The 26,751-nt window shown below is 35.4% G+C and overlaps 1 protein-coding gene across 1 annotated transcript; it reads left to right on the forward strand.

Annotated features, from left to right (window-relative positions):
• Positions 1-6,239: 6,239 nt before the first annotated feature.
• Positions 6,240-26,461, forward strand: LOC114516661. The gene is made up of 26 exons (XM_028536194.1): positions 6,240-6,516; positions 8,391-8,433; positions 10,988-11,311; positions 11,793-12,164; positions 12,477-12,755; positions 13,264-13,442; positions 13,807-14,002; positions 14,611-14,792; positions 14,885-15,050; positions 15,649-16,205; positions 16,600-16,674; positions 17,128-17,248; positions 17,782-17,883; positions 18,865-18,925; positions 19,427-19,565; positions 19,985-20,116; positions 20,834-20,937; positions 21,147-21,261; positions 21,826-21,979; positions 22,647-22,713; positions 22,799-22,865; positions 23,120-23,205; positions 23,734-23,860; positions 23,999-24,040; positions 24,520-24,587; positions 25,350-26,461. Exons 1-26 carry the CDS (start codon positions 6,445-6,447, stop codon positions 25,354-25,356), a joined length of 3,837 nt encoding a protein of 1,278 aa, XP_028391995.1. The 5' UTR covers positions 6,240-6,444; the 3' UTR covers positions 25,357-26,461.
• The last annotated feature ends 290 nt before the right edge of the window (positions 26,462-26,751 follow it).

The following is a 26,751-nucleotide window of genomic DNA, read 5'->3' on the forward strand; positions in this document are numbered from 1 at the left end:
TAAAAAGATACATTATTTACCATTTTACATGAAGTATTACAATTTGAGGCATTCTAATTGGCTTGGCCTTAAAAGTTAAAATGTAAACAAATACACCGATTAGTTTAAAACGAAATTCCTTCTTGTTTCCTACCATATCTTGATGGGTAATGCTTGAATGGTTTGGTTATATCTGAGATGTCGAAATGATTGAGAAATTAGAACCATTTGAATTATGAAATGATCTATTTTAGATTGCCTGCAAGGTCGTTGCAATCTTACTGCATTATGTTTCACTGGCATCGTTTTGTTGGATCCTTCTTGAGGCAGCCATGTTGTATTTGAAACTGATCTCTGTGTACGGTGGAGAATTCGTTAGAATGAGAAATTTTTATGCTTTTGGTTGGGGTAAGTAAAAATGCGCTTTTTCTTGGCTGTATTATGCACGTAGAAACATCAAGACTATAGTTGAATGTTAAAGATGCTATAAACTCCATTCTGCGCAAATTTATATCAATTAAAACTATGGGCACAATTCCGGGCGTCGCCAAATAACTGTTCGAATATTAATAGAAAATTTGTATTGTTTTGTGATTTTAATCCAACGCGGTAGAAGTACGCGGCAAATAGGGATTCGTCTGAAATATCAAGTGGACCTATACTAAATTTCCGCTTATGGGACATTGAAATTGAAACTCTGATTTTATAATTATAGGATTTCCTTTGATTTTCGTTGGTTTGTCTTCCGGTTTGAAGATTAATGCTTATGGTTCTGACAAATGGTTTGTATCCATAGCTACATGTAGTTATGATGCATTTTCGCGAAGCCCATTATTCCCGCTGCTTTTCTGTGTTGATGATTTTCTCGATTGTTATTTTCTTGCTCCGTGTTTCCTAATGTTTGATGCAGTTTTAATCACCGCATCCAGGCGTATTGCATGGGTCAGCTTTTTTGCAATCAGAAAGTAGATTTATATTTGCTACGTCTTTGATTCCAAAAATCTATAACTGATCCAGGAATAAATCAGTTTTATCTCGATCCTTTTAATTACAAGCGAGCATGCATGCATATATTATTCTAACGAAACATTTTTACGAGTTGCGATTAACTATATAAATATAATATTTGCCTGCGAATAGGAATTTTATGTCAGTCATCTTGTTTAATTATCATAATGGGCAACTCTGCCAAAGGGGTGGAGGAAATCTGCTCTGAAGAGATAAAACTTTAGCTGCAGGCCAATAATTTGACAGATGGAACAATATAATTAGATTATTTTCAGGGTGCTGTCATAAGACACACTCATATACATTTCAAGTTAGTCGCTTAAAGTCAGCTGGCGAAGCAAGTCATATATAAACTCGTAATTAAGACCGGAGGAAAATGCCCAGTAACGAGCTGCGGAAATGCAACATCTATGGGGCGACATGTGAGGAAATAATACAAAGATTACTCGCGCAAGATGACAGACATAAAGTTCATTCAATCCCCGCCACTAAAATGTGTGACTTTCAACATATTTATATATACAAACAGATACAATGTATGAGTGTTAATTATCATGGGCCAGTTATATCAAGCCCGTTTCGGCTTAAAACGGTGGTTAAGTTTAAAATAGGAAGCAAGTCTATCGTTTTATTCAACAAGCAAACTAAATCTTTATAACCTTAATACAGATAATACTGTTTACAACTACATATTCACTGCATAATATTCAAGTTGGCTCCTTCAAGAGAGATGTAAGAGTGTTATTTAGCTAAACGGGCTTGATACAACCGGCCCCAGCAAATTTAATATCCGTTTAATAATTACTTTTTGATCGTTTCGCAAACTCTCAGGTGCTGGTTGTCTTACGAAAAAGGATTCTTTTGGGTGTTTTTTGCCCCAGTAGTTATCGTGACAACGGTAGGAACGTTTCTACATTTTTCGAGATAAACAATTCTACAGACCTTTTGGTAACGGTTAAGTTTATTGGCTATTTCATGGTCACAACACCCGAAATGGCTAATTTGTATGCAAATGGTCTATACTCACAATGGAATAATAATTTAAAGAGGAAGCCTGCGCCATTATTGACAACAAGCTAGCGGCAAAAACTGATTGCGTCACCTATGGATAATTTTCAATGTCGTGTAGGTGACAGGACATTGAGAATTATCTGTAGGTTTTTAACCAATCACAATCGAGATTGCATTAGTAATGCATAATAATACAATTTAATTGTTTCAGGTAACATTGGTCGTCTTGATTGCTGTGGCTCGTGTTTTATTTCATGCTGCAAAGGCTCAAAGCAGTAATATGAAATACATTGTGTAAGTATACAATTTTTCATTTCCCTCAAAAGTGCGCCTTTTAAAAGTTTTCCAATAGAAATTTTTGGAATATTATATTTCTAAAGCATAGTGTCACGAGTGTTACGGGCTATTTCAAATGTGACCATGCAGTTAAACGTTTATTTCAGTTCTGCCGCGCGAGGCATAATCATTCTTTTCCCAACTCTTGGTCTCTCGTGGGCATTCAGTGTCATCGCCGTCAACCATGAAGCCACGATCTGGAAATACCTATTCGTGATATCGACATCGACACAGGTAAATGAAAATTCAAAATGTGACTTGACGCGTGTTCAACCATATGTCTGACCTAAAAACCCTTTGCGTCCAATGTTATCTCAAATATCTTTTTCAAGATGCAAGGGAACGAACCACAAGACGTTTGCCAAGCTTTGAATTTTATGCAAGCAAATTGTCAAAAGTAATTTAAAGTAATTAAACTTTATTTATAGGGCTTTCTTATCTTTCTCATATACGGGATTTGTAATCGCGAGGTGAGTGCATGAGCTTTCAACCATTTTCTTCATGTTTCAATGAGCCGATCAGGTAGCTGTATTGAACAGTATAAACTATGTATTTTCGAGACGTTGTCTAGTTGTGAACATACAATAATATCACGAGATTCCGTCGATAGTGTCCAACAAAATGTGTTAAATAATTAAAATTAACTTTCAAATATTAAAACATGAATAGAAAAGCATATGGTTTCCAACCATATCACCACCAACCACAAATTAAGTGGTGCCATCTCTTGTTATATTTTTAACGGGCTGTTACAAAATACAGTGATGGGCAACAATCACCTACATATATATCTCCTCCAATATACAGACCCGCCTAAGGCAATTAATATATTTTTATTCGCATTGATTTGGTTACAGATTCGATCTGCAATCAAGCGGAGGATCGAAGTCAACCCAACGACTTCAACAACTTAGCCCTTCACTTTCAGGTAGTATAAATATATCAGTAAATATCGTGCTAAATTCTTACATTATCCTACCATCAGTTTATAACAGAATTAATGCATATATATAGGTAGCAAATTATTCGCCGATTTTTAGTGGCGACGTCCAGTCTGCGATGCAAATTTCATTTTTTAGAAATTCGTTGTTTTTACAGCAAAAGAACACCAAAATATTAGCACTCCTAATGTTGAAATTATATTGTATGCATGAGTACTATAGTCTATCCATATGGTATGCTTTTGAGGTAGCGACTATATCATCAAAAATTGCATTGTTCTAAACGGAAAACTAATTTTAAAACTGTTTTAGAACTCTTAAAAGATTATCTAAAATGCCCTTCATATTATAATAATTATGTACTATTTTTAGACTCTGAAACAGTTATTATGGTGGCTCTCCGAGCTGTTCGTGAATACGAGGAACGTGTATTTGTAATAAAATAAATATTAATAATAATATTGAAAAATAAATCGTAAAGCAAAACATGCAGTTTTAACGTAATTTTAATTCATCAAATAGTGATTATTAACCGCACAAAATTAATTAAATTTCTAAACAATAAATGATTGTATATATAATGTATAAAGTCCGGACAACTAAAGTATCGAGACTGGATCAAAGATATCTAACGCCTGTGTATTAAAAACGGTCATTGACACCATATGGGTAGAACCATATGGGTAAAACATTAAAAATCAAGCTCTTACTCGAGTGAAAAAACTGCGGAAAAGTCGCTTTGAAGTGATAGAGAGATCTCCCGGCACTCGATGAGTCTGAATGTGCGTAAGCTTTTACAATACTGGCGTAAGACTTTGTTTGTCATTATGTGTAGGTCTTAAATTGCGATTTTTGCAGGGATTACGTTCCGATATATAACGTTTAAACGGTTAATGGTAAAAGTTAAAATGTAAAAGTCAGTCACTATACGGTAATTTCTTATGGATTGTATGTATGGAAAATAATGATAGACGACGGAAGATAGTTAAATAGGGGGGGGGGGATAATATAAATACACTCTCGTTTAACATTATTAGTTGCTTTTGTTTTACGGTCTGCTAATATGAGTATATATAAAATAATATTGTCCCTCAATTACGAACTTCCGCCTTTTATGATAATAGTGGCAACTGGGCCACTGCCGTAACGTTTAAAGTGGGGAAATTTTTATTTTTTTGTGAGACAAGATAAATTGTTTCTTGGATGGGACTTAAAACTTATAGGCCTGAATGTTTTTAAATAATTTATCATGTGATATGGCTACAACAACGGTCTAAAATAGGCATAAACATTTCTCGACGATGCAACGACGCTTTCTTCGGCTAGAGAGTTATTTTGACCCCTGATATAAGGGCTCTTGTAGGTCGAAACGTCGAGAAGTGCTGTGTCTTACATCTGAAGTTAAACATTTCTATCAATTTCTAAATTATTGAATGCTTCCAACACACAAAGCGGGTATGGCATTTACAAAATGCACCACTATTTCCCTGCGACAATTTTGCGAAGTATAAAGTATGAAAATACATTTACATATATACAAAAGTATAACAACAAAAAAATACTTCGAACAAAAACATCTTGATATGAGTTAAGATATAGTTATAAAAACAACGCCACAGTTTAGCGGTGATATTCGGCTTCATTTCATTCTCAAGCTAGTTTGAATACTTACAATTCTTGATCATATTATATATACAGAGACACGGGAAGCTATTACGTGCTAGGAAAGCAATAACTATACTACTTGCAATTAATGCTACCGACTTTTTGAAAAAACTACGAGTTCTTTAAGCACTTTGAGTGCATGCATTATTCAGCATGGAGCCGTGAAGCTCATGGAGGTTAAAGCCCCGCACAGACGAGCAAGTTTTCCTTGACAAGTTTTTTGACACGTTCACTTGCTCGTGTGTACGACGAACAAGTTTTCCTTGACAAGTTTTCCTTGACAAGTTTTATTTGCTCGTGTGTACGTAAAAAAATTTTTCTTGGCAAGTCTTACGAGTCCGCATTACTGAAGTACGTAAATATATTGATGAATATATTGATGCGCAGTAGCCTACTGCGCATTTCCTTGTCAAGTTTTCCTTGACGGCCGTACACACGAACATTTTTCCTTGTTGAAAAGCTGGCATGACTAGCTTTTGAACAAGGCTCCTTGTCAAGGAAAAATTGTCAATTTTCGTGCGTACACACGGGCAAATAAAACTTGTCAAGGAAAACTTGTCAAGGAAAACTTGCTCGTCTGTGCGGGGCTTAAGTAAACAAACTATCTCGTAAATTAATTAGCATAACAATATAACAATACAAAAATGAAATTAATGATAGGATGATTTAGACTCTTAAGGTAAATGTCAATTTATTCAAAGCTGTGGAGACATTTAAACCATTTTACTATCAGATAAAGCTAGTGATATATGTAACCGAAAAAAAAAGGAAAACATCGCTTAACTGCTTAATAATATAATCTTCACATAATTGAGCCTTTTGCCATTTCGCCGGCGGTATATTGTCAATTTCTTAATGCTAAAAGCGTCAATCATCCAAAAGTATTATAAATTCATCGTCACGTATTCGATTTTAGCATTCAAATACCGCAACCAAATAGAATGCCATTGTATATGTTTTTTACAAAAGAAGACGAAAATTTTGGCCCAAACATACAGTTGCTGGTCTGAAAAATTTTGTGATCTGTATATGTTACGCTCAAATGCGCTTTTCATTTTGTGCAGATGAAAATTTTCAATTTATATTGCAAGTCCAAACGATATAGCTAATATTTAGGTAAGCAATGTCAACGAAGTATATAGTCAGCTTAATAGTCATCTATGTGCGTTTCCACCAATAAAAACCTTGTTTTTAATAGCTCTCGATGAGAACGAATTTCGAGAACGTCATTTGAGACCCTACCTGAATGATTACTATTTGCTTTTGCGAATTACAACTTAAATATTTCCGCCCTTTTTAATTAGAATAACGCCTTAATTGAGCCTACGCCATCTGGAGTTAGCGCGCAGTTAGTTTTCCTATTGGCTGTTCACAAGTAGAACACGGATTATTTCATATTCATCTCGCGGGATTGTATACATGCATAGCACCATATGGCATTTGTGCCCTACACGGTGAAGTTTGCAATCGCACTGGCTTGGTATAACCCTTGGTCACTTCGACGATGTTTCCCTCTGGAAAGTTCCCATCTTACTTCTTCAAAGTTGGCTTACTTCTTGGCCTTACCTCCCGATCGGTAAGAAAGCCCAGATATAGGACAATTTCTTTACTAAATTTTAGAAATTTCAGAATAATTCTGCGTTATCCGGTACATTTTGTAGCGTTTTTCCGCAGCAATTCGCGATTTGGTACTTTGCCTAGATCTTCTTTTCCGCGTATTTTTTCCTGCGTCATTGGGTATATAAAACATGTAGAGGCAGTCGGGTACGGAAGTTCAAATTGCAAAGTTATAAATTTGAATTCCGAACAATAACATAAAGCAAATAATAATACCTGCTGTGTGTATTGAAGGCAGCTCGCGAAAAAATTACTTGCTTGAGGTGCTTTAAGAATTCATAGAGTGTCCATGCAGTAATAAAAGAAAAGAAAGAAAAGCGAACTTCAATGCTGTCCAGCCCTATTTGGCTGCGATGAACTAGGGCCTCTGTAAGGGTCTGTTTATTTATTATCTCTATAATGCGCTTGCTGCGATACTTCAACTTTCACAGCTACCTCGATTAGCCTGTTAATATATTTAGTGGAGTAATGCGTGTTGTGATCGTCTAATTTTCGCCGACTTCATGCACGAAGCTTCGGGCGGCACTGAGCAGACGGATCATTTATTCTTAGAAAAATAAGCTAGCTGCATGGGAACCCTAAAGCCTGATCATTCATACACTTGAACTACGAGTGTGATAACGAGTTGATGCCGAAATTTTACAAAACTGTTGTGTTAAATATTAGAATTACACTTACATATATATATGCCGCTGCAATCTTGATGTGAAAACCAAATGATTTGTTAAATAACAAGACGCCTGTTCTGGCGTTAACTCCGGCGTGCCGCGCACGTGCCAGTCTTGAATATATATAAAGCTTCTGAACATAAACAATACAGTCCATACTCATTTAGATGCCTTGCGAACCTTAATCTTGTTCGATCGCGAAATTCAGAAGCCCATCGTACTTTTAAAAGTATGGAAGTTTAATTGTTCAAAAATGTAAATAAACCGCGTGATACGTTCACTTTCTCGTTCTGTCGCACACTTTGGATTTCGCGCTTATATTAAAAGTTTTTGTTGATATTATAACCTAAGAGATTATATTAGCCTGTAATATGTGTGATGTGTTGGCAAATGTAAATTTTCCTGCTGTGTTTGATCGTATTCTTCACTGAATCCTGTGCAAACTGCGACGTGCCAACGCGCCCATACACGACCACATCTTGTTAACTGAGGGCGAAATAGCAGCGATATTATTAAAATAGAAGCAGAATCTACATGTATAAAATGTAACCTTCGCCCAATTAAATCTAAGCCTAATCAAACAGCATCAAAAGAACGATTTATTTGTTCCTCGCGGAGGATTTGCCGCATCATGCGAGCGATATCAAATCGCATAGGAAAATTGGCCAAATTAGATTTCAAGCTGTGCAGATAAATATGGTCAAATACACTTTTCAAATTTCAAATACTAGTATATATCGCTCCAAAACACACTTGCGACGGCGAAAAATAACAAAAAAAAACAAAAGCAGGGGCGAATTTTCAACAACGACGCTGACGCGGGAGTAAATAACGTAATATAATGGTAAAATGCTCAATAAAAGCGAATTTCGTGCAACGTGTCAACTGTATTTAAGAACGTGACTTTAATATTATATATATACTCTTCGTATATATTTCAAGCATTACTGATGACACTGGTGGTGGTCAATTAGATCATCTTGACCTACGAATTCCCTATTTTGAATGTATATTCGTCTTCACCTGCCATGCATCGACAAGAAATGTACTGACTACTGTACTTTCGGTGATATACGACTAACTAGGCTTGATTATCAAGAGACTCATCTGTTATTTGTCCTTGTGTGTGTAGTGTCAACTGCTTTTTTTCCCTCTATATTTATAGGTGAAATGCTCGGCTAAATACGTTTGCCCGGAAGAGAACAAAGGTAAATACGACATCCGCAAGACCACGAATTGTAAAAATGTGCACGTTTTATGATAATTTTAGTCGCAATCGTGCACGGTCTGTTTGTCATTCGTGTCTTGTATACTTAACTACTTCTTCTTTCACAACGCCTTCGTCTTTAATTTGTGTTTTCAATAGTTCATACGAGAACAATTACTTATGTCGATGAGAAAATTTGCCATGACGATAAAACACTGGCATATTGTCTGGCAATTCGATGTATTACCTGTACTTATCGAGCAAAATTAACACTGCATAACAGGATATGCAGGCCGGGTCAGTTTAGTATTAAAAAGCAGGTGTTTCGTGATGCGAGCTAGCGTCTGAGTATAGTAGAGTGCACCGGCTGCCACTGTTATAAGTGTTATTCTGAAAATGTTATTTCAAATACAGTTTGTGTTATTCTAAACCATACACAATTTAGGGAATACAGTCTTAAATTTAGTTCAACATAACAAAAATTGTAGCCGTACAGTACAGTACATCATAATCATTATTTACGGTTGTTAATTTCCAAGCAAACTTGATCAAGTCCATTGACTGGAATATTTCCTCTAATACTAGAGGTTTTTTTCATAGAATTATTCTTCTCATTGGCAAAATACTCCCAGCTTTTTGATTGTGTAAAGGAAATATAACTCCAACCTCGTGATCATTGTTTTTACGCGTTTTGTGAAAAGAAAATTGAATAATTTTAGCACTTGATTATAAGTCATATTTTCCCAGCCGGTGGTTTATGGGGCATGTAAATATGTTTCAATTTTTTTTTATAACTCTCAAAACTTGACGCTATCGGATATTTCCTTTGGTTATCTACATGAAATATTCCTTTGTACTACTACTCACTGATGTCCTGAGAAATGCGTCAATAGGTTTAGAAATCATCGCCATAAAATAAGGATGCCACGCCGACAGTGCGCCAGATGTCTTCCGCCGAAAGTAATGTTAGGGACCTTAAGTATGTTTGACGGCAACAAGACGACAAGGCCGCCTAAGCGTTCCTTTAGAATGCTATAGTAATCGTATCAATTTAATGTGGTATAAGATGTTGAAAACCTTGCACCATCGAACAATTGGGACCATTTCCATATTAAACTAAATCCTGAACTAGGAAAATTCGTCGGTTGTGAGGTGTACAGCTGGAATGAGCATCCCATAATTAGTAAAATGGGAAAGTTTGCTTGCGAAGTGTTGAAAAATAGAGAAAAAATTCGCCGTGCGAAGTTAGTACATTTTATTTAATATTATTATTACGTTTGAAAAAGCGTTACCACTTGTGGCAACGCTGTTCGAACGTGATACTTCGCAAGCTGATATTCTTCACACTTTTGAATATTTCGCCACCAAACTCCCCAATTGTACTAATTTTTGGATGCTCTTTCCAGGGGTCGGTTGTATCAAGCCCGTTTAGCTTAAACGGTGGTTAAGTTCAAAATAGAAAGCAAGTCTATCGTTTTATATGTTTCTAACCTTAAAACAAAGATACTGTTTACATCTACATATTCAGTGCACAATATTCAAGTTCACTCATTCAAGAGAGATGTAAGAGTGTTATTTAATTTTGACTTATCGACTTATCCACCGCTTAAGCTAAGCAGGCTTGATACAACCTGCCCCAGCTGTATAGCTCAGGGGCTGGTTGTATCAAGCCCGTTTAGCTTAAACGGTGGTTAAGTCAAAATTGAATAACACTCTTACATCTCTCTTGAATGAGTCAACTTGAATATTATGCACCGAATATGTAGTTGTAAACAGTATCTTTGTATTAAGGTAAAAAACATTTAGTTCGCTTGTTGAATAAAACGGCAGACTTGCGTTCTATTTTGAACTTATCCACCGTTTAAGCTAAACGGGCTTGATACAACCGGCCCTGCAGAACAGTGGCGTAGCCAGCCCGACAATTTAGTCATGCTATGCTAATATTTTAGTGTTCATTGACTGTGAAAACAATGAATTTGTAAAGAAATGGATAATGTTAATAACATAAAATTTGCATAGCATGACAAAATCGTCAGGTTGGCTACGCCACTGCCTCAGAACCGACGAATTTTCCTATTTCAGGATTTACCTTAATACGGGAATGGTCCATTGTATAGAGCCTAATTCGAAATAGCCGATGTCTAAAAACTTCTATTGGTCTTTAATTATTAATTTCTTTTCAATGAAACGACAGCCGCCATCCTCGTGTTTCCGTTCTACATGCTTAGGTGCCTGATATTTTGGGCAACGAGCCTGCGATACGTTCGAAAGCGGGTGCTCTAATGAAGACAAAAGAAATTCGCATGCAACACAGAATTATAGGGATTGGAACAAAAGCTACAAATTTTTTGAAATCGATATGTGAATTTCATGATTGATAAATGAATCATAAAAATGGATTTCATTCCTAGTAATTAATATAGTGATTAATTTTAAAAATCTTATTCTACATGAATTAAGAAAAAGAATGCTAACGATTAGCGTTTTGCCAAAAATAGAGAAGAAACAACTTTTTTATTTTTTTTTTTTTTTTTTTTGCCTTATTTAACTTTCAGGGTCGTCGTGCAATGCACAGGACAGGTATGAATTCTTTTATAACGAATCGACTTGGGAAGAAGCAAAAGAAATTTGCTCCAAACGTAACGGAACATTAGTTGACTTCAGTGATGAGCAAGATTTATCATGTGTCGACAAAACAAATTCTTCGGATAAAAACATCTGGATAGGACTGACGAAAACGAATGCATCAGTAGCTAAAAAGAGGATTAATTATTACTCGTTTGAAATCGGGCTGTGTGAATGTGCAAATATCAGTGGGCATTTGAAGAATTCCTCGTGCACTGGGGACGCATTTCCATCAATTTGTTCGAAAAAACAAGGTCAGTGTGGCGAAGGCAATGTCGCTTAATTAACAAGGAGGATTTTCAATTTATACATATCAGAAAATTTAATTACATTTCCGATAACCCATGCAATCATATTGCATTTAGTGTTGACTACATTGTAAAAAAGGTGATCATTATAAAAGGTGATCAAGTAGGGCGTTCTGATTAGCTTAAAAAAAATGCAAAACATTAGGCGATTAGTTGAAAGAGAAATCTTATCAATAACCAATCTGTACAAAGTTTCTTTATGCACTGTGGCTCATTCGATAAATGAATAACGCATGTTTTGGGCCCCACAAAATTCTAATTTGGTATTAGGAATGATGTCTAAAGAGCTTCAATTTGTTTCTAGTAACTGATCAAGAAAAGTATTTTCTAGAAAATACATACTTTACCGTCGATAGCTTCTTTTTCCTCTTTAAGTAATGATGTCTAGATATTGAAGTTAAAATTCCCTCAAATTTGCGTCGTTTAGACAAGTGTGATAATGGCTGGAAGCGAAATGGCAGCCATTGTTATCTGCCTGTGTATGACCTAATGACATGGTATGGTGCGTTAGCTCACTGCCGAAGACTGAACAGCACACTTTATGAAGGCAATGCTTCCAAAGATATATTATGTAATGCGTCACTCGAAAAGTATTTTTGGACACGAAATCTCTACAAGATCAACATGAATGAAAGCATTCAATGGAAGTTGGTTGGTGGACGTTCTTACAAACAGAATAAATGGAGAATTCCTGACATGCGCTGCGGTGTTTGTGGTTTCTGGGAAAATGGAGTTGTTTACCTTATAACTCCTAATTGCTCTCAAAACTTTTCCTATTTGTGTAGAAACGATTCGCGTGGTAAGTTGTGCAGTCAGTAAGAGACGAAAATTATCAACGGTGAAGTGAGAAAATAAATTCCTTACGGGCGTCCCGAAAATCGATTTCTATCGCAAATGGTTCGGTGACACCCACTTTGTTTTCATTAAAAATTTTTACCATAAAGATGCCTCGTCGATATGAAATTCTTTAATGTACGACGATAAATTTACCTGTTTAAAATGTTTTTAGTCGGCTACCTAAAATAGCGGAGAATTATAAATATTAACCTTGACGTCAGCTGCAAGGGCTCAGTGTAGTTCTTAAACCACGTTACTTTCCTTCATTCTTTAGCAAATCTAACCTCAAATAACCCGCCATTGTCTCGGAAAAGCGTCAATGCTTCGTGTTTACTCCGTATCTACCCTAACGAGAGCATCGTGCAGGAGAATGTGTCGTCGTACTGGTTGGGAATTTATAGCAAGAACACGTGCTCTTCTCGCTTGGTAAAGAACCTGCAGAATGAAACTGATGAGTTGAAACTGATAACTTGCTCGTATGTTTCTCGAAATTCTGACAAGACATCCAATGCAGATTGCGATAACAAAAATCATGTAATTTGCGTTAAGTCAGGTAAGGCGTGGGAAGAAGGTGTACTATTCATATAATAACATGTTGTTGGTGAAACTACGGTTGAATTTCATGCACTATCAAGACGTGGTACGTTTTGGTCGGGCAGGATATCCCCCCCGGAAAATTTAGGTTCCGTGAGCCTATAAGAAAAGTTAAATGAGATGTATTACTTCTTTTATTATTTCTTGTATTATCTTATATTATTATTACGGTCTTAAATATCTCGATACATGAGGCAAGTACACTATGAATAAATAGTTTGTCTGTTGCCCGGCTGAACGTGCACCGACTTTTTTCAAACTTTCATTACAGCATAGTCCTTTATGGTTTTTTTTAAACATCTTTTCCTACAAAGTAACTGACAAACTAACTTTTACTGTTTGCTGCATTTGGGGCTGAACAAGCTATGGCAAGAAGTTTTCGCTAGTTTCACGCGCGTCATACTGTAGAGGACTTCTTTAAAGATTATGCTTTTTTGAACCAGCCTGTGTATGTGTTTAAATTTTAGCTCGATGCGATCCAGGGTGGAAGAAATATAACGAGCATTGCTATAAAGTCAGGCGAAGTCAAAATTTGACATGGAGAGAAGCTGAGAGAACGTGTGGCCGATTTGGGTCTCGCTTGTTGAGGATAGACGACGATGATGAGCGGCGGTTTATTTCCGGGCTGGTGAATAATTCTAGGATGGTAAGTATGCAACCTCGTACCCAGGGCCTTCTAGTTGGGGGGGGGGGAGTAGAAGACTCTGGAAAAGTCTTTCCACGTGACTCCAAATTTTTTGGAGTATTTGGTCAACCTAGTACCCAAATACTCTAAAAAATTGGAGTCACGTGGGCAGCCTTCTCCTCCCCCTATGAGAAGGCCCTGGGTACGGGCCCCACATTGTTATGCGCAGAATCGGTGCGCAACCCCAAATTTCTGTGAATGCACAAGTCGTTTTGACTATGAATTCTGAACTTAGGCACAATTTACTAGTGTTATATCCTTTTCTTTCAACAAATAATATCGCTCTAACTATTGATAAGATAATATTTTCGTGTTTTTCTTTTAGAACTCATCCTGGATTGGGCTTCCGTGTAACATTTGGCGATGGGTGTCCGATAATACAACTGCGAATTATACAAATTGGGACTCAGGGCAGCCAGAAAACAATAGCACTAAAGACTGTGTTTATTTTGTTGAGGGAGCGACGGAATGGGAAAATGAAGCTTGTTTATCAAATCATTTCTATATATGTGAAAAAGAAGGTACGGTTTATTCAGGGTCGGATCCAGAGTTTTTCGTAACCTAGTCACATACAATATTTCCTCAGGAACATTTGGGGCGAAGGCGGATTGAATTTTAGTTACCCCAAAACTTTAGTTTATCACTTTTGTGAACGAGCCTTGTTCACATGAGCCAAGTTGACGAGATTTAACGAAGCGTATAGGTAAAATAGACTTTGAGGTATTAAAAGAAGTAAATAACATAACCCTGGTAGTCGTGTTATCATTCTAACAATAACATATGATTGTTTTGTTTCAAAAAGACTTATTTCAATACCTCAAAGTCCCATTTTACGCTTCGTTAAATCTCGCTAACCGGGCTTATGGCTTGTGCAAGAACACGCAAGCCTTGTCTTTTTGAATATATTCTTTTTATCGAACAGTCAATACAATAAACTGCACGAAGTTTCTTAACCGGACCGCTATTTTCTGGTTTCCAGTCAGTTATCCATGTGTTCTCAACCAAAACCATGGTTATAAGCACAAAATAAACCTAGCTCCATTACTAACCAAGGTATCCAAGAAATTTTTGGGGGTGGGTTGTTTCTGTATGTATCGTCATGCATAAATTGATTTTACGTTTTACTCAGGTACAGCCTGTCAGGATAATTATAATGCGACATGGAGACGTTTTGGGAAGTCTTGCTATAATTTGTCAGTTGTGCAGAAGACGTGGAGTGGAGCGAAAACGGAATGCCAAAAATTGGGTGGAAAATTGCTCAAAATTGATGATGAAAATGACCTGGGAAAGAATATATCTACGTGTATCGTGGTAGGCAATCAATGAATTATAGAACTATTGAACTGATTGCTCTCTGCTATATATATACAGGATGTATAAACACTTATTATCGTTACATTTAGAGCATGGAAAAGAAGTTTTGGATTGGGCTTCGTCGTGTGAAATCAATTTGGACTTGGATATATGACGATAGCCCGCATTATTACAATAAGTCAAATGAACCGAAATATGAACGGCAAAATTCTCGTTGCTCTTCCCATTTCGAGAATTATATCTGCAAGAAATCAGGTAATAATAGCTTTATATAACAGAAAACAACAGTTAAACAGAGTTTCTGGTATGTTTCCGCAATGAGTTTTATGCTTTTCGCGACTTTTGTAGCTTTTTATTTCGCCTGACAAGTGTGCCATTCATGAGGCTTGATGGTTGCACTTCTACTTATTGGATAGAATATAATCCCTAAAATTAAAAAAACATTAGGAGAAGAAATTAGGATAATATTTTACAATGTTTATCGTCAAGCAGTTGACTACAAAACTCCGATTTCGAACATGATCAATAAGTTATGCTTTATGATGTTTCCATGTTTTATTTCTTCCTCAAAACTTTATTCTTCAAAATTTACATCAAAACGGGGCTGTAGTGTAATTTAGAGGAGGTGCAAATTCACATATTCGTCTGAGACGTTCTATGCCTGATTGATCTCTTTTGAACCAGATTTTTCTTCCGATTTGTAAACATAAATAACAATATATACTACCACCTCTGCCCTCCAATTGAGCGGTCCAGCATGAAAACTTAAGCTCTAAATTAAGCTGGAATCATCTATAGAAACCATGGAGATATAAATCTGCAATGTTTATCGATTGCAATTATACATTTTCAGCTCAATTATCTGGATGTCCTAACGACTGGAGAAACCAAAATGGATCTTGTATCCGAGCTTTCAACAATGTTAGGACCAAGTGGAAGTATGCTAATGCCTTTTGCCGTTCGCGGCATGGTAGCCATCTTGCAAATCTTAGTGATATCAAACGCATTAATGCATCTCAATATTTGGATTACGGTAAACGATACTGGATAAATAACGCAAGTATTCAGTGCTACTCCTCACGTGATCCATTAGATGGCTGGCGATGGATTGACGGTGAACAATTCAATGACAGTAACAGAAGAGGACTTTATACTGGGAGGCTGAAATACACTGGCGATAATAGAAGATGTGCCGTACTTCACGTCAGCAATAATGGCACGATGTGGCAAGATCACTCTTGTCTCACTAAACAGTCCTTCATCTGCAAAAACAATTCGAAAGTTATTGTACCAGGTACAGGTGAAAACTCGAAAGGTATCAACCCAAGTGCAACTAGAAATTTCGAGTCAAGCTATACAAGTGTAAGCTCAGTTGGCAAAGAAATTTCCGGTGGAAATTCAACCGCACAGGTAGAGAGTAATCATTAGTGTGATGATAGATCATCATATAGACGCGGTTTCACCGATATAGATCTTAGTTTATATAAATAAATATTCGGGACTTGCGATGTTTTCTGAAACCCTCTCTTGGCATAAAGGAACTACAGCTACTTATAATGCAAGTTATCAAAAAAGCAAAGTTTAAGAATTGGGGCACCAAAAATCAATAAATAAATCGCATAATTTTTGATGAAAATATTTTTGTCTCACTTCAAGTGATCAAAATATTCAATATAGTTTAACATTTAACTTCTAATGCTAAAAGCTCAGCTTATAAATATAGAAAATAAAATTAAAACTGTGCAAACAATCCCTGGTGCATGATTAAAAAATAAACTAATATTTGTTTTTTCGGGTTTTTTAGGGGAAAATTATTGCAGTTGTCAAGGAACTTCTCCGTTTTAAGCCTAACACTTCAGAGATAAAAGATGCCATGAAAGTAAGCACATAGTTCAACTTGGCAAGTTTCATTCGCGGATACGGATGTACGTTATAAAGTATTGTTGAACGATATCATTATTGTCCGTGTTGTTAATCTTTTGTGCTTTTCCATCGTTCAATATTAATGTCTTCTCAATGGAAGCTTCTTTTTATATAGTGATATATTGTTTTCATTGTAACAAGAAAGAATTTCGTTTTAAAATTTAAAGTAATCGGCAAATTTGCATGTGTACAATAACTACAATTTTCTGGCTAAGCCAATAGGAATGCATACCTTTCCAATACTTCATTTAAAATGACAAATAATGTACCTTTTCACTGGAGGTAGTCAACATTTGCATTCTAATTGGATTACAGCGAATGTGAATTCCTTGTTATCTATTGTTTGTTGCTTCTTAATCACTTTAACCCGATGAATATGATCTTATCAAATATTATCTTAATATTTCAGGAAGTGCCTAAGAATCCGAATCTTGAAGAAAAACTAGCTGATGTAAACACAGAAGTCATTGGAATTGTCAACTCAAGCTTCAACCTAAATTTTAATGCTACAATTGAAGAAAACGTTTTAGGTATTAAAATGTAACGACTATTAGAACTTGAGCTCTCTCTATTTTTGAAACAACAAAGTTGTGTTTCGCATACCCAGTATTAGTGCTTAACATGTTGATATAGGGTGATTGTCATTCAAAAGATTAGGAACTAGAAAATAGACCTTTTTCATAATGACGTCTGATCTTAAAAGTCTGATCTTACACGAAGTTTGATTAGCTCGATAGTTTTGTGGAGCCAATCAAATTCCGTGTATCATCAGACTTTCCGCGTTTGACGTCATTATAAGAAAGGTCTATTGTACACTGTATACGCGTGCATGTATACAAGATTGGCCAGTTAAAGATTTTGTTTTGCACTTATTCATAACAACGGGTAATCAGCTAAAATGACTCATTTTTTGTTTTCTTGAAGTGATATGAAATACGTTTACATGACTTGTTAAATGAAATTTGCGTTTTAAAGGTGTATTTTCGCTAAAATGGTCCGTGTAGAAGTTTGAATTCTCAGTACAATCATACCGTTTACACGTCGTTTAATTTGTACATTTCAGAAGTAAAAGTGTCCACAAAAAGTCTCAAAGAACTACGCCAAAGAAACAATATCACAATGCCGATACTTACAATTGAGGAAAATTGTTCAAAACAATCAAATTGTAAGTAATGGGAGAGAATTCGGTAACCCCAAGATCCTATATATATAATATATTGTCTTGAATGAAAGTACTTTTAAAACTGTTTGATAGCTTTTCTGAACATATTTATATCAATGCTCAGTCGATGATATCCCTTTTAATATTGTAACCATACGTAATAACTATTAGCGTGTCTGTAAACACTGGCATTGTTGTGATTTTGTCATTAGAACCTTTGAAACAATGTCGCGAATTTGTCTATTCCATTGAAATCTCATTCGTTAAAATTTCGCTATCTCGCAAGTACATATAGCATTTACACTGTGGACAAGAGCGTCAGTAATTTGGTGGGGATCTACAACCAGCACCAAAGTCAATAATTCATGCAATATGCTTTCTCAATGAATATAAATCAAGAATTTTGAGGCGGCTTTTTTTGTACAAGATTTAAATTTTAGGCTACTTTTGTATACATGACTTGAATTCTCATTTAGGGACTTTTCACATGAGCCCGGTTACCCGAGATTGAACGAAGCTTGAGCAGGTTTTGAAAGGCATTGAAAAAAGCGACCAGCTTTATAAAAACAAAAATACCTGTAATATTGTTAGAAATAACTACACCGTTTTGATTTGAAAACCACGTTATTTCGAGTTCTCCCAAACTCCCACAAGCGTTTCTACAACTGTATAGAAACACAGAAAAATTTTTTTTCCATTTCTAAAAAGATTTAGTACAAATATTATAATTCGATTCAATTACAAATTTTCATCACATTACTTCGCTTATCAAGTTCGGCGGGAAAATTCCCGTGTTTGTATACACTTACAGAAACACGCTTCTCGACCAATCAGCACTCACGTACTATCAATTTCATATTATAAAACTATTTTATATTTTTAGGAAAGCAACTTCGTAATATTACAACAGAAAATCTTCGACCGTGGCAAACCCATGAGTTTTAAAAAGGCGAACAGTTTCAAATTAAATTGTGATTTTTTTAGGTACGATCAAAATAATTGAAATTCAATTCAATGGTGTCGTGGTGAACAGCAGTCACTTATCGTATGTATAAAAATCATGTTATTACTCAAAACTTAAACAAGTACTATTGCAAATGCTGTATTTTGATTAGCTACGCGTAGCTACACGCTATCTATCATTTCTAAAAGACATAGTGAATAGCGACAAAACCTTTTTCATTTTGACGAATTTTCACGAGTTTTTCAGGCATAAAATAGTAAACCTTTTGAATTTCTCTCCATTCACTACATTGCCCCCTTAATTTTCTACTGAAGCAAATAGATAATTTGTTCCCTTTAAATACGTTTTCACATGCATGATGCATGGCTGTATTGTATATAACACTAATATTCAGTGGCGTAGCCAGCCTGACGATTTTGTCCCGCTATGTAAATTTCGAGTTATTATGATTAATCATGTCTTTAGCAATCTATTGTTTTCACAGTCAGTGAAGACAAAAATATTAGCATAGCGGAAGAAATCGACAGGCTGGCTACGCTACTGCTAATATTGTGAACAATTCTTGCTTTCCGCTTTGTTTAGGAATAATTCTCTCCAGGAATTTTCCAATATATCCATGCTTGATTACATTGTGAGGGCAAATGTCATATCCGAGCTGGAACCCAATGAAACAGTGTCCCTAAATTTCAGAGAAAAGCGAAGCACTGTTTTAAAAAAAGATGTAAGAAAGTTAATGGCAATTTAAGGATCTGTTCTGCGCATGTTCGCTATTCTCCGCTCATAACAAATTAAGCAACATTCAAAAATGGCACCTCCACATGTTGAATATTCATTAAATTACCCCCCAAAACAGGACAAAACTTCTATTAATATTCCAACTCTCATGTCGCGCCACCAGAAAAGTCTTTTAATTTATCAGCAGAAAACATGCTCACAACAGACTTTATATCATCTTTCAATGTTTCAAATCATTTTTATCAACTTAAATTCACACTTTAATTATTTTTTTAAGTTTAAAATAAATATAGACTAAAATACTGGGCCAAACAATTTTTAAACTATTTGGGGTTAAAACCTAAACGATTTAGGAGGATGAGTTCGTGGGGTCCCAATTTTGATTAGCTAAATTCAATGTTTCAGGTCGAATGCGCATATCTGGATAAAGTTCAATGGAGTAAAAAAGGAATGAAATTGCACTCAGTAGACGAAAATAATGTTCATTGTCAAGCGGATCATCTCTCAAGTTTTACAATGATTGTTCTAGGAGCTGAGGTTTGAAACACATCAGTGTCAAATTTGTAATTTTCTTATTAGCTTTTGAAAAACAGGATTTGTCCCGAGACTATAATTATTTAACAAGATAAGTGCATTGCATTAAATGTAGTATAACAACTGTCTAAAATAGAAAGAAACACTTCTTAAGGAGAATTAGTTAGTAAAAAAACACTTCTTAAAGAGAATTAATAAGTCATCCAGTACTTCTAAAAACAAGGCGTATACATGATTAGCTAAAATATAATATTTTTTATTGTATAATAATCGGGGTAGTGTCGCAGCTCCTTGCAAGAATGATTTTAATTGGTTGAAATTTACAATACATTTCTGTCTCAACCAATAGCATAGCTTCGTTCTTTAGAAAGCATAGAAAAGCATTATCCAATTGGACGAAAGCTTCCGAGAACTGCGACATGTCCCAATATTGGATTGACGTGGTTTTAATAAGCCAATGCACAAATTTCGTTAGCATACGTCATCAATATAAAGGTGGACTCACGAAATTTTCCATAAATTACTGATTTTTTTCTTCAGTATCAGCATTTAATTTTCTTTAGATTTGGCACGTGACCACATTTTTTGTTCTTACCTCGTTTTGACGTCACCCGGAGTTGTTTACTGAATATAGAAACGGCTAAATGCTTCCGTTTTGAATTAGTGCATTGGAATATAATTTTGTAAATTGAATTTCGAAACCCTTTCACTGATTTATAGGTAGACGATACTAATTCTCGTGCCTTGCTAAGCATCTTTTACATCGGATGTACATTGTCATTGACTGGTCTTGTTTTCTCGTGTGTTGTGTATATTTTGCTACGGTAATTATTTTGATATAATGATCTTCGTGAGCATAAAATGTTTTCTTAACCCTAAAAGTAACAAAGTAGTTGACGTAGTAGTTGACATTTTTTCCCTTGCTTTAATTCTCTAAAAAGCAAATGGTATTATATTAAACCATATTTTGAAACCATGACGTTGTAGCATCATATATCGGAAAAACCGATAATTTCTTCATTTTTTATTTCAGCAAAGATCTCAAGATTTTAACGACCACTCGTCTTTTGGTACATTTCAACTTACTGATTGCCCTAGGATTGACGCAGATTGGTTTTCTTGCTGGAGGACGCACCACAACAGATGGGGTAATTGCGTGTATGCAAATTAGAACTTTGGTAATAATCTCATGTCCAGAATCCACGAATATAATCCAGCCTAACCTGACCCCAACCCTGATACGGAAGAATTAGAATCGAGGATTATATTCGGGGATTCTTGACATAAAATCATTGCCAGAACTTTCAACATTTGATTCACAGTGCGGTCCGCGAAATTGCTGCAATACTACAGGTCGCTATAATAAGTTGAGGAGACAGTGAACCATATCACAGTAAATATACTTCCCTATAAAAATCGAGGATTTATGTAATAATTTTTCTACAGGCGAAGCAATCTGTGCACCAGTGTTTACAAATAATGGCAATTCGCCTTTTTCAGTGTAGTATTTCAGTCTAGCTTAAAATCATGATCTGAAAATTTAGCGTGGGTGTAATTCGCATGTGTATGTGGTTGTTCGTACAGATTACACTATATCCAGGCTCACTGCAGGACAAACGAATACCTCGGAAATAGATTATATTTCTTTCAAAATAAATTTTGTATTCGTGGAAATTTTATTGATAGTGGGTTGCAAATCTTTCAATTTGCAGGTTCCTTGTAAGATTGTGGCAATTTTTTTGCACTATTTCACGTTTGCTGGATTTACCTGGATCCTGCTGGAAGTTACATTGCTCTATTTGAAACTAATCTCTGTGTACAGTGGAGAGTTTGTCAGGATGAAGTATTTCTATTTGTTCGGCTGGGGTAGGTCATACCGTTGTATTTATATAATTATAAAGTTATGAATCTTGTTTATAACGTATTCTTCCATATGGGACCCATTTGCATTTGCCTAGAATAATATAGCAGAGCAGTCCCACCAGTTAATCTGCCAAACAAAAATCAATCTATTAGAAGCCCTAGATCTTTGACGAAACAGAATTATCATGTCCTCCACATCTCATATATCTTAGGCACTTGACAGAATACAAATAGTTTTGTATATCCTTTGTAGATTTTGTATTCTTAAATAATTTTTCTTTCTGCAAGTTTTATCATATTTTTCTCTCGAATCGTATGCACTAATATCAGTAAGATGGAAAATTATGTATACAAGCAGTCTTTTGAATCGTTAGAAATCACTATTACTTGGATGCATTTTTCTGACTTGCTAACTGTCCAGTTTAGCCCTTTATGGTTATTACAGTTAGCTGGTCACCTTTATATATTTTTTCATCACATTCTATTGTATTGTATTGTATTATATGTAATTCTTGGTGACAAATTCTTAATAAATGTCTACATGTCTAATAATGCAGAGGAGAAATATGCCAGATAAACAGTGCAACTATATTATTAGTGAAACGTACTTTGATGTTACTCGCATGTATCCATATTAATTTTGCTGTGAATGTTTTTCAAAAAAACACAGGATTTCCTTTGATATTTGTTGGCTTATCTGCTGGACTGAACTATGATGTTTATGGAAATGATACATGGTATTTGTAATTGTTAAATATTAAATAATAATAGAGAATAGAAAAGATCGTATATTGAGTACATTATGTTCATGATTAATTGTAGGTGTTGGATCTCTTACGAGGATGGATTTAAGTGGTTGATCTTCGCGCCCGTGATAATTATGACATCAGTAAGAAAATATAAATTTATAACATTGCAATATAGATAGCCGTTTGCCGTTCTATTGGTTGAGCTAAAGGTCCGTAATAATATCATTAACTCTTGTATACGTTAGATGTGCCATGCAGTTACCCAGTAATTATAACCCACAAATTCAGGATTCTTAGTCGAGTTTCAAACTTTCCATTTGCAAAACCGATTGCAAATTTAACCAAAACAAAGATTTAGAGATTATAATTTTTTCCACATTCTTTCTTTCTGCAGATAACATTTCTAGCCGTCGTTGGCGTTGCTCGTGTGCTGCTCGTTGTCTCGAAGTCCGAAGGAGCCGATAATATGCGAAGAATAATGTAATTATCGTAATTAATTTTCGATTAATCAAAGCGTTTGATATGTCCGTGATTACACCAGTTACAATTGTACTTAAAATACGTTCCGTATGGTCAGTATAGGGCCTATATTAGCTATTTATTCAGTATATGTATTCATGTCACCAAGCAAGCATCAATTCATGTCATCAAGCAAAGATTTTCTGAGTGACAGTAGGGCCTATAACACATGAAAATCTAGCATGGAACCCACGTATACCCCGTCAAAATCCGACATATTCTAGGCTTAGCATGCGCATCAAAAGTGGTGTAACAACTGCCTAAAATAGAAAAAACACTTCTCGACGTTTCGACCTGAGGGCCTTCGTCAGGAGAGTCAGTATGATACTAACTCTCCTGACGAAGAACCTCAGGTCGAAAAGTGGAGAAGTGTTTTGTCTATTTTAGGCAGTTGTTATACCACATATGATGCTAAGTTGTTTGAGGACGCTTCCACGCTGCTCCCTGGTTATATATTCTAGGCTCATTTAATCTGCTCCCTTGATTTAGTTCTGCCGCCCGAGGCGTTCTCGTATTGTTTCCAACTCTTGGTCTTTGTTGGGTATTCGGCATTATCGGCGTCAACCACGATGCCTTGGTCTGGAAATATCTTTTTGCAATTTCCTCTTCCATTCAGGTAAAATTACCGGAATTATCCTTTGGGGCAAGTAGCGATAACCTATATTTGCAACGCATATGCAATTTCTTAGATGTCTCGTAATATTCTTATTTTTCTGTTTAAAACATTCCACATCCAATTTTTATATCATTATAGGGGTTTCTAATTTTTATGATTTATGGAGTTTGCAACACAGAGGTGAGTGACTCTGAGAAATTGTTAGGGGGGGGGGATGTTTCTTGTGAACAAAGTGGTCGTAACTGGAATTAGGGTATAGTTCTAGAAAGTGTGGGGGACCTCCCCCAAGAATGCTGTAGGTTTGTTGAGAGAATATCATTACTATATTTTGCTAATATTTTTACATTCTAAAAATGACCTGCACTGGCGAGACTTTCAGGGGGGGGGTACAGCCGTCAGAAGGGAGGGAGCGGGGGACCTTCGCCCGCCAGTCATATATAGTTAAAAACAGACCTTATATATAATCCGTGCCGCTCAAAAAACCAAGACAGCCGACAATTTCAAAAGTAAAGCAATATTCGCCGAATTAGAGTTTAAAGTTGCATAAACGCTAAACAATGGTCTTCAAATATTGAGATAGAAAAGAAACGCTGTTGATATTGTTGAAAAATAAAATCTCGTCAAAAACTGTCCTGAAATAATATTTGAACTTTATTTAGATCCGAAGCGCAATTGCTCGAAAAATGGGATTTGATGTCCATCCAGCTACCTCCATGTCGGAACGCAGGTATAACACTCAGAAAAATATAAATACATAGTGTTGTAACGTATAGTAAAAATGTTCATTGCTGGTCCTAATGTATATACTATTCTCGAATATAAGGACCGTTTATTTTACAAAACGTTTTTAAATTTGGCTTTTTAATTTTGAACGAACAGTGAGTCCTGCAAGAATGAATTTCAGCACAAATGTTTACTTACTTTGCTGAAATCAGGCTTTCGAATTTCTAATTACACATATCATAATTATGATGCTTGGTTACTTTGATAACTATATAAGTGGTAAAGTGGGTTTGCTACGTTTTACACTTCTTCTGGCTGGCATTATATTATTATAAATGAATAATGCCGGTTTAAAGTATTTAACTATACCTATAGGCAGTTCCTGATCTCCCAGGTTTGTGAGAACTGTGCATAACCGCTCAATATATAAAAAGCTATAATAGAACAGCTTTTGTAAAAGATTTCAAATTGATGAAAAATGTTTATTTATGTTGGCTCTGAAATCCAAAGATGAGTCTTAGAACTTTGAAATCGATGCATACATGCATGCATTCAGTACAAGTTTTTAAAGTTATATACGGCTTTGAAATGACACATATGATATATATTATTATATTTTGAAGGTGTCTTCGCTGTTTTGAATTTGATAAGTATAATTTCCCCGGCGAAGTCCACCGGTAAAGTCGTCTGTCACGTATTTAAACTATGATATAATAAATTACGCTTTAAACTTGACAATGACTGATAAAGTAAATCATTTTTATAGGTCTTGAACCAATGTTTTGGCAGAGAAGCATATATATCAGCAGTTCAACATGTAGTATGCACGTAATCAGCGCACCTAACTTACAATTATCTAAGTAATTATTATAAACTATATTAATTATCTTAAATAAGAATTGTCTTTCAAAAATGTATATATGTATATGAAAGACAGCTTACGCGGTGTAACTAAGAAATTCTGTTTTTAGGACCAGTTGAAATTGCAATATACTAGTTCATTCTAGCTCAAGACGAGTGAAGAATTTCAACCATAAAATTTAAACAATTTTACTTCATTTGTTACATTTCTACCTTTCATTTATTCTACCATTTTCGATACATCTCCACTTCTTACGCGTCAGACTGATATTGGACGCATATTTTGCAATTTTATTTCGCGTTTATTGCACTTTGTAATTCTAACGTTCATGTTAATAATTATTGATTGTACTGTTCGTGTTCAAATCTTGTTACGGTGATGTACTATTCAGCCCCTCGTATATTTCTTGATAAATATATTTCTTAAATATTGTAACAGATCACTAACGCAATTGGCTCACGCTGTGTTAGTGTTCCTGGGTCCTTTTTTTTGTTTACCTTGTGATAACGACTAAATATCAATTGCGTTGGAAAACGATTAAAAATATACTATGTTAACTTTTTGTAAAATTGTATACTTACTAGCTCTTCGTGAGATATTCAACCATACTTGATATTCAAGAAATATACCCTTATCAGATTACCACAATTGTATATAAATATACTGAATAGCAAAGAAAACTACGGCCGACATGCAGTTTTGCTAAACGGGAAACTGAAACACTTTTTGAAAGTTCAGCTCCCAAAATAGATAATATTCAGGGGGTAAGTATAGAACTGACAAAAAGCAGCTTTTTGTTCATGCCAAAGGAATTTTAAATTAAATTTATTTCGCTCATAAAAATGGTATTTATTGCACCAAAACTTTAATGTATATAGCTATGATATAAGACAATTATACCACCCCTCTCATCGTATATAGCTGACATAGGACTCCAGCTCGTGGTTATAAATAGTCTTTAAAAACTAGAATAGACTACATAGGGTGTAAGCCCAGTATATATGAATGCTCTTTAAATGTAGAAATTTGTGATAAACTTAATTGTGTACAAAATGACATACGTATACGTTAAAATAAAGTCAAACAATAAATTTACCAATGTGTGCGTAAATGATGAATTAACGATCTAGCATTATTTTAAACTTTAATATTTCGTCCCATGAGGGTAAAAATCGATTGTTATGTTGAAATCCCAGCCTTTAAGAGACTTCCGAAACTGGAGGCTATGCCTATTAATTACTTGGACCCACTGAGCTATATGATAATTCTCACATTCGCATGTCGGTACCCGCGTGTATCGCATCGC

Source organism: Dendronephthya gigantea, unplaced genomic scaffold (assembly GCF_004324835.1).
Source record: "Dendronephthya gigantea isolate DGI-Jeju-01 unplaced genomic scaffold, DenGig_1.0 000006F, whole genome shotgun sequence".
Classification (NCBI taxonomy): domain Eukaryota; kingdom Metazoa; phylum Cnidaria; class Anthozoa; order Malacalcyonacea; family Nephtheidae; genus Dendronephthya; species Dendronephthya gigantea.

Coding starts and splice junctions, on each gene's coding strand:
- LOC114516661 (XM_028536194.1), top strand. CDS start 6,445: ATGTTTCCCTCTGGAAAGTTCCCATCTTACTTCTTCAAAGTTGGCTTA. Junction 15,051..15,648: donor TTATATCTGCAAGAAATCAG/GTAATAATAGCT, acceptor ATACATTTTCAG/CTCAATTATCTGGATGTCCT. Junction 20,938..21,146: donor GTTGTGTATATTTTGCTACG/GTAATTATTTTG, acceptor TTTTTATTTCAG/CAAAGATCTCAAGATTTTAA.